The sequence below is a fragment of the Brachionichthys hirsutus genome, chromosome 4 (assembly GCF_040956055.1).
Source record: "Brachionichthys hirsutus isolate HB-005 chromosome 4, CSIRO-AGI_Bhir_v1, whole genome shotgun sequence".
Lineage (NCBI taxonomy): Eukaryota > Metazoa > Chordata > Actinopteri > Lophiiformes > Brachionichthyidae > Brachionichthys > Brachionichthys hirsutus.
In genome coordinates, this window is record NC_090900.1 from 7,949,674 (window position 1) to 7,961,572 (window position 11,899).

General features: G+C 42.8%; 1 protein-coding gene across 1 annotated transcript; it reads left to right on the forward strand.

The window, feature by feature from the left end:
* Nucleotides 1-2,272: 2,272 nt before the first annotated feature.
* Nucleotides 2,273-8,648, forward strand: LOC137892983 (fibroblast growth factor 10-like). Its single transcript, XM_068738407.1, has 3 exons — nt 2,273-2,751; nt 7,751-7,854; nt 8,429-8,648. Exons 1-3 carry the CDS (start codon nt 2,292-2,294, stop codon nt 8,618-8,620), a joined length of 756 nt encoding a protein of 251 aa, XP_068594508.1. The 5' UTR covers nt 2,273-2,291; the 3' UTR covers nt 8,621-8,648.
* Nucleotides 8,649-11,899: the final 3,251 nt, after the last annotated feature.

Here is an 11,899-nt window from a genome sequence, read left to right on the forward strand (position 1 = left end):
TTTTTACACAGTTTTTAATGTCTGCTTTAACTAAAAATCCAATAATAAAGTGGATCCAACAAATCTGAGAACAATGAATTATAAAAAAGAAAAAAAAGACAAGAAAAACGCCAACATTAATTATGATTTGTAGACAAAGGATAGAATGTGATAGGAATCATTAGGATGTTATTCTGGCTGAATGACAATATGCTAAAAGGAAATGGAAACACTGAAGAAATTATGTAGAATTAGCTAGTCTGTTATTATATAAAGAATGCACGTTTTTTTTTTTTTATCATTTAGTAATTTTAAATGAAAGCCGTTACTTCAAATTATTGCTGCTACAATTATCAATATAAATGAGGCCTGCTCCTCCCAGCTCTGTTTCCTTTTGCACTGATTCAGGTTATCACAGTGGGAATGGACACCACAAAGGAAGCACTGATAAGGTTGCTTTGTTTATATCCTTAGATAAAGCCGTGCCAAGACCAGACTAGATCGTTGACAGACATTAAAGCAGACTTTAAAAACTAGGGCTCAAGGGAAAAGAAGCTGGAAACATGACAGCCCCCCCCCCCACCACCACCACCATTAAAAGACACAAGAGTCGGGGAGAATAGAGGAGACTTCCAGGTTGCAGGTTTTGTTTATTAGAATGGATTGTATGAACCTTGATCATTGCTGACCCCAACCTTCCATATCAGCATTGTCTCAAAACTGAAAATTAATAAAACCAATGATAGATTTTATTTGCATCTCTTTATGTCATCTTTATGAGGACGGACAACATGGCTAATGTTTTGCAGTTTGCACATACAGAACGTTACTGTTGTCCACTACGACAATGTCCGTCCCGTGCCTGTGTTGCCTTTAGGAACAAATGATGCATGGTTTATAAAAGAGAGTCTTATTGGCCCAGGGCCGTTCAGACACCTGAGAAACAGAGCAAGGCAGAGGTCTGGTGAGCGAAACTAGAAAGCCTCATTACATTACAGCATTGGAGGAGAGATAACACACGGTGATAAAGTGCCGCGGTGGAAAGAGCGAGGCTTTAAAAAGATGGTTGTGATTAACCAGAATCGTAACTGAATACGATGTTTATCTGAAGCGATAGAAAAGGATGACCACTTACTGGGATTATCACATCCAAGGTAAAGAGTGGTGCCATTTCGGTTCAGGAATCTACTGATAGTAATACTGAAAAGGAAAATTAACTAGATAAGCCGAGTGGAAAATAAAACTTGTTTACAACCATTCACAGTAAAAACAAAATGTCTCTTTAATGGAGCAATAAACCAATCATCAGTACAATCTGTCACAGCAGATACTGATCCCATTCTACTAGACTGCTACATTAAACCTGCCATCACTCACTCTTGTCATTTTCTTGTATGCACGCACACACACACACACACACACACACACACACAGCCATACACACACACACACACAACCATACTTACTCCCATATGTGAGAGGGGAAGTTGAGTAAAGGAGGGAGGGATCAAATCACTAACTCACACAGCTACACCGACGCACAGTCATTTTCAGTGATCACCCTTCAGGTGAGAGGATCACACCGGAAATCATCATATGAAGGAACTACCGGACAGGAGGTGACTCAACCCGCAGACAGAGAGGAAGACCACCCCAAAGAATTACCTCGATGCAGTGTGAAGGTGGAGTAATTTGGGGTTAGCCAGCGAGAGAAAGAGCGATGGGGAGAGAGGGAGCAGAGCAGGGGCAACAGAAGACAGATGGATTATCTGGCATGTGCCTGGATTGACCAGCAATCCTCTACAGGTCTTGAACTGCCACATAATTTTACACGTGGAAAACCTTCCACGTGGATATGAATGAACTTACACTTTTTGGACTTTTTGTTATTGAGTAACTGGAGCAGCGAACAGTAGTCAAAATGTCAATCTAGAAAGAATTACATGAAGGAATGAAAGTGGACAGCTTAGTTGAATACATTTATAGGAATTGATTACTGATGTCTTGTGTTTCACATAATCTTTTTTTTTTTTCAATCAGACTTAATTAACCTTACAAAATAGACCTTTCTGAAAGCTTAAAGCCTTTTCAGAATATCAGTGTGAAACAGTTGCCTGTTTAGTGGTCAAACATGTCTTCAGGAAATCCAAATATTTCCTACAGGTGTTAAAAAGTCTGGACTCTGCAGGGGGACCATCTGACTAAGTCTGGACTGTGCAGGTTCCCCTCCCTGCCCTCCAAGCCTACTCTCGCCCCCAGCAGCATGTCCCACGCTCTGAGGTCGCCTCTAGTCCTCCACACAGCGCACTACCATGGTCAGATGGGCTGCTGGAGGGAGTAAGGCTGCCTCCGTGTCGTCCTGCTCCAGAGCCGGGCAGGGGGCTCGTTCTGGTTCTGGGACCAGCTTCAGACTGAGGTCATCAACGTTCTTTTCCTCCCTGGGTTTGCCTCTCCTGGCTGTTTTGGTAGTTTTGTCCTTCTCCCTACCTGGGGCAACCTGCCATCAGCTACGCAGAGAAAGACTGAGGCTCGCCAACCGGCAAACTCTCAGGGCTCCTTTGAACATTTCTGAAACTGAAGTCAGATCAAGGCCAAGGGCCACTGGGGGCCCCCTGGGTCGGCTTGGGGGACCACAGGGTAGGCATGTGCGCAGCTACAATCATCTCCAAGGGGACATACGGAGGAGGAAGCTTTTCTCTTTCCAGAAGTTTTTCTTGAGAATCGATAGGAATGGAAAAGTCAATGGAACCAAGAGCAAGGACGACCCCCTCAGTAAGTAAAGCACTCATGTAGATAGCACAGGGAAGCAGACCCAGAGCGGGTGTCTCTGTAGAGCAAGACAAAATAAGAAAGCCCTGAACAAAGGCACATTTGGAGCCTAAATGTGTTGGTCAAATCTGGGTATGCGCAATGCTTTTGACCTCTGCAAATGAAACTCCTGACATTGTTTGCATTTTGAAGACTTAATGTGTTACACATAACAAAAAGCACCTGTTGATTTTTTTTATTTTTATTTATTCGGAACAAGAGCAAGAAAGCATTAAAAAGCTTTGTACTTCTCTATGGTTTCTCTTTGGAGAAGAAAGCCTGTTTCTGCACAAAATAAATGATAGTTCACAAAATAAAACAATATCCAGGCAGCCACCCAACTCGGCATAAATATTATATGTAAATTATTTTTTGGTTGATTTCTCGAGGCTACTGGATTGTCCATTACTTTGCAGTTTGAATGAAGCAATCCCCGGGCAGAGACAGTTTTTGCTTTAAACCAGACATCCCTGCGATATCTTTCCTGTCCAAACACTCAGCACAATGATGGTAGCCCTCAAATGGCTTAAAAAGGAGCAGAAGCAGATAAGTCGGCCGTTATCAGGCGGTCTTCACGGCCCAGGGTAAACAGCAGTGATAGCAGCCACAGAGAAACGGCGCTTTGGGGAGGGGTAGAGGACACGGTTGTCAGTCTCATTGATGCTTTTAGCCTCTTTCTGCCTTTCTGTGTCTGCGTCTCTCTCTTTCTCTCTCCCACTCAGATTTGCCCGCCTCTAGTTCAGAGTCCAGCAAATTACATACCCCCAGTCACAGATCAGACATTTGTTTAAAGCATTTTGACGTGCTCACTCTGAGAAACACGTCTTTAAAGTGATTGCATGTTGTACGTTTCGGCATATCGGCGAATAGCATTCTCATTAGTCTCCCAGCATTCCCACCAAGCTACGTGTGTGTGCCGATCAGCCAGTGGGCGCTCACATGCTCCAGTGGGTGTGTGATCATATAGCGACACATTGGCTTGCTTATTACTGACACACACACACACACACACACACATATATTCATTTTCTTAAATGCTTAATTCGGAATCTGGGTAGCAGGATCTACTGGAGCCCATCCCAGAAGTCGACCGGGGAGAGGCAGGTACCGGTACACCCTGGACAAGCCCCCAGTTCCTCGCAGGGCCACACATAGGCAGACCGTCATTCACGCACACACTCACACTTACGGACAATTTAATGTAGCCAATTCACCTCAGCAGCATGTTTTTGGTGATGGGAGGAACCCGGCGAATGTGGATAAAATCCACGCACGGGGAGCGCATGCAAACTCCTCACAGAAAGGCCTCAATTTGGATTTGACCTTCTTGCTGTGAGGCAACAGTGCTACACTGTGCTGCCCTATATCTATATCTATATATATATATATATACCCACATTGCCATTGATCTCACATGCTCTTTTTCTCAATCTCTTTTCCCTCTGTCTCCCGGACCCAAAGCAAGTGTACATGGAGACTTTTCATGTTCCTCCTGGGAGCCCTCAACCGAACATTAAATCAGTGTGACTTAGAGGCAATGGAGGCAAGGAGTCAGAATGTCAAAGGAGATGTTTGCTTTGACCAGGTCACAACAGAGGCAACCTTATTTACTGGCCTTCTGCAGCTTTAACTGCTGCTTTTTAGCGGTTCAGCTGAAGTTGTATACTCCTGAAGTGGCGTAAGGAAGCTTCAATTTATCACAATAGTGCTGTGGTAATTCACTTTAAGCTTTATGTGTGTTTGGGAGATAATTTGACTCTCCTTGCTTTCTTTTTTTAGTGACCTACAACTCCTCACTTTTAGGAGTGTGTTGCTATGTCAAAAGTCACCTGGGCCTGGTGCAGATTGTGCATTGGGCCGGGAGGTGAAAGAGAGCACGGGGGGGACTCTCTAGAGAGGTACAAGTTCATGAATGACAAGGCTGAACATCACTGAGACCACATCAAAGCTGTGCATCTTCAGTATCAATGGTGGTTGCCATCAAAAAGCTGTGTCCTGAGGGGCTCTGGGGACACTGTGTGTGGATTATGTGCTGTCATATCAGGTTCTCACGGTAAAGGATACTACACAACATCAGCCTCAGTCTTTGCTCCGGTGCCTGAGGCTGGACATGATCCCAGGGCCGATGTCCTTTGTGGGTGCTCTTTGGTCCCTTGAAGTACAAAATATCACGTTTGTGTTTTTGTGCTGTGCAGAGGACAGCGTATACCTTTTTCTGGGTCCGAAATTGTAAGGCAAATACACACGGCATTGTCATTTTACAATAGCCGGATTAACATCTGATGTGAGGAGTGTGATATGTGGAAGGCTTTGGATTTAGGTGCTGCTTGTGGCCCTGCGAGGGCCCAGCTCACTGTCTGTTAAAGAGCCAGTTTGCAACCTTCCACAGATTTATGGGGATGCCAGCGCAAAACTGTCCCACATGGCTTTCCAGCCCACTGGGAGCCGATGCTAAGGTTACAGAGAGGCAGAGGGAAAGGGAGGGCAATTGTGTTAAAGTCAGTTAAGCGGCTATTGGCACAGTCTGAGTGTGGTTAAAATATCTACGATTCACAACTGAGTCCTGCTATATTTATTGACAATTATCGGTGATGAGTGACAAGTGAAGCTGCTAAATAAGGCTCCAAGGCTAGAGCCTCTGTGTGTATGTGTTTCAGGCTGTGGGAGCCAGACCACGTTTGAAAGACTTCTGGTGGTGACTCAAGGAGTGTATATATATATATATATATATATAGAGTGAATATGAATGTGTGGCCTCTATCTCCTATATTCAAAGAACTGGCCCTTTGCATGGGGAAAAGAAAACAGATGGTTCTCCTATGGACTCCCGGGGGTGGAGCTGTATAGCATTTCTTTGAGGTGGGGAAGAGGATGGATATATCCCATGTAAATCGACACAGTGGGGTCCTCATTAAGGGTTACTGCTATATATCCGGATTTACACATTCATTTTTCTCCATGGTAACGGCATCTATAAAAGATTACATTCTACCACGTCTGCTTAAATTGTCCTTTCAAAACAAAGATTGAGCAAAGCAACACTTAGATCGAGTGAGAATGCAAGCTGCAAAACGTATGGTTTCTGGCATCCCACTGTGGAAAAAACACCTTTAATTCGCACCGGCATTTTGTGCCTCCATTCCACAACCAGTGTACCGTTTATTGCTGTAACACCAAACAGAGCGTATCAAATAAGCCACACACACTTTAGGAAAAAGCCACCTGCATGCAATATAAAAGCTGCTGTCTCTTCACGCAAACAGCCTAGCATGGCCGTTACGGTTTACGTGTGTTGTTATTACATTATTACTCACACCGCATGTTGTTATTACATTATTACTCACACGCGGCATTAGACTTAATGTTCTGCCTGATGGCCGTTTCCCATTCTTGGATTCAATTAGCTAATTAATCACCGCCTACTAGATGAACTAAGCATTCAACAGAGAACGGTGAAAAGTTTAGGTTGAGTGTGAGAACGCATTCACCTGTTACATTAAATACTCCGTGTGCATTAATGCACGTATGTGTGTGTGTGTGCTGTCTCGCCCCTGCCTCCGGTGGCCGACTTTGATCAGTGATCATTACAGCCTTACTAATCCTCACTCTACCCGGAGTCTCGCTGTCATGGCTCCTCTGTCCTCCTCTGTTCTCCCTCCTTTCATCCCTCCCATGTTTACAGAGCAGCCAAAGACTGCCATAGATTGTCTTACAGCCTCACTCCATACCTGACATCTGATCCCATACAGAAACCAGCTCTTCTTCTCAGATCTTCAATGGCCGTTGTGTCACAGTCCCCACCGCTGCCCCGCTGCCCTAGACCTCACCGCCCTGAGGTGCCGCTGTTTGAACTGGAAACTGATACAGTCGGGACCTCACAGACGAGGAGAGAACCCGTTGTATATTTAAGAGAGATATTGTTCTTTGGGGGGGGCACACCTGCATCCTCCACTGCCCACTCAGGTAAGAGGCTGGCAGGCCTAGAGGCCCCCACCCCCGGTCACATGAGTGTGGTTTGGACACTGGAACAGGCTGCCATGAAAACAATCATCAGACGGAGGAGGGCTGCTGATTTGATCAAAGGATGTCGTCGACTATCTGGAGTTCACACCCCCGTGCTGAAGTGTGTGTGTGCTTACTGGGATAAAATAACGACAGCTCACAGGAAGTGGGGAAAGGAAGTTAACAGGGAGGCATGCCATGGGAACATGGGGAGGTTGACTCACACACACACACGCACACACTCTCACACACACACACCTCAGCATAAGACTAGACAAGTGGGTTCTGTGGTCAAAGGACACATTGGGAAGTTGTATCTCTCTGGCCTGTGATACCGAGACCACACAAATAACCACAGCTGTCTGCGGCAAAAACATGCCCTTGTTAACTGGGGTATAAATTAGCCTATTAGAACAGCCTATGGGAAACCTGGATTACTCTTATAGGTCCTTGGAAACCAAAATGCCAAACAGAACATAAACAACCTCCACATCTCTGCGGTATCCACCCATTCATTTTCAAACAGCTGGAATCTGTTACACAGGTGTAGGCTGTAAAGTAGCTTTATAATATCACTGAAATGATAAATGGGCTCAAAGAAGGATTGTGACCTTTCACAGACTTCCTATACTGTGCACTCCCATTTGTGAGCATCCTGTAATGAGCGCAGAATGAGTTACTCTTTGAAGATGCACGGATTTGTCCTCTGGAACGTTTGGCCTGTGACTGCTGCCAGAGGATTAACTGCTCTACTTTCTTATACAACATCTGGAGTCAGGCTAGCATGTTCTCACTTTTAGTGTATTTGTTCCGAGCTTTATATGCTTCTCTGTGCACTAAAAATTGATTAAAGGGTGGGTTTACCTGTATTTGTTAAGACACACACACACACCACAAATCATGAGATCTCTATTTGAATGTTGACAATTGTTATGACGGCATTTTCTTTGCTGAATCCTAGGTATTCTGGAAATCACATCGGTGGATGTGGGAGTGGTGGCCATCAAAGGACTGAACAGCAACTACTATCTGGCAATCGGCAGGAAGGGAGAATTGTATGGAGCGGTCAGTATCCAAGTCAAACATGGTGTTAGATTCTTCTGTCCTTATCGTTACGCCTCTAACTTTTATGTCAATTCTAAATAACAAACCATCCTGCAGCACACATAAGAACCTCCAGTGCACACAAAGTTTAACATGCCATATAAATTAAGGAGAAACTAGAAAAGCACTCAGAGAGCGCAGACCTCCGCCGAGCAGCTCATTCCCCTCATAATTAGATTTACAGCGTCCACATGGTGATCTGGATCATCACAAAAAAGGTTCTAAATTGTTCTTGGTATCTTTATATTAATGGATACCAAGGATCATCACCAATAATTAATCATCTATCACTGGTAACATTCCCAACATTTCCTGAAATTTTCATCAACATCTGTCCAGATGAGTTATCTTGCTAAGAGACGGACGGACAAACGCCGGCGATCACATAACCCCCCCGCCTCGGCGGAGGTAATAAATAAATGAGCTGTCATGTGAAATCGTGCTGAACTTCCTCATGAAAATGATCTGTGCTTTGACTTAATATCACATAGAAGTGTCCCAACACTGAAACACGCCGCATGCTGTTTGTTTCCAGCGGGACTTCGGCATCGACTGCACCCTGAAGGAGCGAATCGAGGAGAACGGCTACAACACGTACGCTTCAGCAGAGTGGAGGAACAAGAAGCGGCAGATGTTTGTAGGCCTGAATGTTCACGGGAAGCCTCTAAGAGGGAAGAAGACCCGCAGGAAGAATACCGCCACCCATTTCCTTCCAATTATGGTGTGAGCTGGAAAGCTAGACAGGAGAAGGGGCAAAACGCAGCACTGGAAGGGCAAATTGATACTGAACAAAAGCCGTAAAACGTGGACACTGTGAGAAATCTCTCATTTGAAAACAAGGCACTAACACTGTTATGTAAAACTATGGTCTCTGCTCCTGACTTTGACTAAGATTGTGTACTTTATTTGGTTGGAGAAGATCATATCTGTGTTTTCTGTGGCATGGGATGCAATGATTATCCTTGTTTTCTGTGCCAAACAGTTTGCAACTGGAGTTTGTGTGCAATGTGGCTAACACAGAGGATGTACTCCAAGTGAATGAACTTTGGTGGCTGCAGAGGCATCTCACAACCTCATTTATAATCCACATTCTCCTGTGATCCAAAGAGATTAGAACGGATGAATGAATAAAATGACTGAAATGAGCCGTCGGGTTATGAAGACCGCAGTAAACAATAGAAGATGCAACACAATTTAAACAAAGGTTTGATACTTAACCACTGTGTTTCCACTGTATTGTGTTGATTTATTTATTTGATGAAATATTTAACTGGAGGGGAACATTTACGAGGCAAGCATTCCTTTGCATTCTTTACTTTTTATAGGAACTCTATTATGTGAAAATAAAATATAATTTTCTCCTCTGTGATGACGTCTTCATTTTATCACATATATACCAAAGACACCCTGAAGAGCATTGAGGTCATGGTACATCTATTGCCTGAGGCAAAAAGACGCACGCAGACCAATTGGAATAAAATGGGAACTAAGTAATTTGGTTGGTCTGCATCCCGCCATCATGAAGTGCTGACCCATTCCCGAGTCACAGCAGGATTCAAATAGTAAACACATCTTTATAATCATCTAATAATAACAACATAATAGTAAACACATCTTTATAATTATCTAATAATAACAGCATAATAGTAAGGACCATCTTTGTAAGCATCTAATAATAACAGCATAATAGTAAAAACCGATTTTGTGAGCATCTAATAATAACAGCATAATAGTAAAGACCGATTTTGTGAGCATCTAATAATAACAGCTTAATAGTAAAGACCGATTTTGTAAGCATCTAATAATAACAGCATAATAGTAAAGACCGTCTTTGTAAGCATCTAATAATAACAGCATAATAGTAAAGACCGTCTTTGTAAGCATCTAATAATAACAGCATAATAGTAAAGACCATCTTTGTAAGCATCTAATAATAACAGCATAATAGTAAAGACCGTCTTTGTAAGCATCTAATAATAACAGCATAATAGTAAAGACCGTCTTTGTAAGCATCTAATAATAACAGCATAATAGTATAAGAGCGTCTTTTGTTACGTCGGCCTGCATCACTACTGCCAGAGGGACTCTGGGGGAGGATCTGACTTTATGAATGGAGAAAGCACTTTGAATAAGCGAGGTGAGACATGAACTGTGTCTGATCACCCACCTCCCTCACACCTTACACACTAATCAATGGCAGCTGCCCTGAGGCCAGATCACAAGACCTGGCATCACTAACGCCGCAGGCTTCCGGACATTACATCCTCTAATCTCGTCTGTCTGTACATCCATCTCAGCCAAGGCATGAAAAACGGAGAATAAATAAGAGCAGAAGGAACATGCATGTTGGCTTGTGTGTTTGGAAAAAAAAAGAAGAAGAAGAAGCAATCTGAGATTTTGCTTAAGTGGTAGTATATCATCTTTATGATTGTTTAATGAATGATGCCTGCAAATGATCAATACTGATAAATACTGCACAGCAGACAGTCAGGGTAACAGTTGAATGTGAGTTCATGAATGTCTCTGCATCTTGCACTGTTTTACATTTTCACAAGCATCTTGAGTGACTGTGCATGGCGGTTGCATTTCAGAAGCCCGATTCACAACAGTGCTCTGAGGATAATCCTCTAAATAGTGCCTAAACGCTAAATTCAGCTGACAGATACTGGAAGCAATATGTGAAGAAATTCAAATGGGATAATTTAGTGAATTTTCTCTAAACAAAGTAACTGTAATCTGAAGGTACTGGAAAGAATATGTTATAGATATATTCATTTGATCTCTGGAAGGAAATCATACAGAATAATGCAGTACTTTATACTTGCTGTGTGGATAATCTGATGTTACAGTCAGGACAATCATAACAGATTATAATAAATCCAGTGGAGATAATGTGTAGTGATCAAACACGGAACATTTAATGGGTGGTGAGGAGTGTATGTTGACCCCCCCCCCCCTCCACACACACACACTTTCATGTCATTAGTAATGCTGTGCATTCCAGATGCTTGTGAATGCCCAATTTTCCTCCAAGATACCGAAATTAAGGGGAAACACGATAGAAAACAGGGGTAGTAATCTTTTATCAAAGTATGAAAGTGTGTCTCCACATTTCTGGCTGGAGAATTCTCTGTGGTATAATGTGATCCAGCTTTGGGAAACAAGTGGAAAATGACTGGAGGCTAAAACAACTAATGAATACTTACACTGAGCGATCTGCTGCAACACATGTTTGTAGTGGGCAGCTACGGAGAGAGCTCAGAGAGAGAGAGAGGGCCACTGCTAGGGTGAGTAGGAACAAGTCTAGAATTTGCTCTGTGATGTATAAATGTGTATTTGCCAAATGAATTAAACATAATTACCTGGGCTTGTTGCTTTGGCAGATATTGTTTATCAGTGTGAAGTTCAGCAAGTCCATCAGCATGTACAGATGTTACGCAGCGGACCATGTAAACGTATAACAGGTCAGTAACACTGCAGAAACTGAGGTCATATGCTAAACAAAAAAAATTTCAATTGGTTATACTTTAAGAAATATATTTTTTATGTAGTCAAAGCACTAATAATACTAAAATTTAAGAAAAAAAATTATGCTGTTCTTTAAAAAAAAACATTTTCAGTTCACAGGCTTGAAATTGTACAAGTAAGAATGAATATGGAAGCAGAAAGATTTTTCAACTGGTTTTTCTAACGAAACTAGAGAAATAATGAATGTATTCGGGCCTAATATATAACATAATAAAATAAAATAAAATATGGTGATGTTTCTACGTTTATTTATACAAACATCTAAATAATATTAACGCTGCTGGTGAATCGATGGTATGCTACTCTTGGTGGCGGCCGACGCGCTCCAATACTGGCTGCGCTTTCACTCCAAACCACTAGGGGGAGACAGTTTAAATATAAAACCTTGTCGCGCATGATCAGCACTGAGAAAGGAAGTGGCCAAAAAGTTGTTTAGTATCCGGTATTCTGTAACGGTATTCGGAAGGGGGGAAAACAA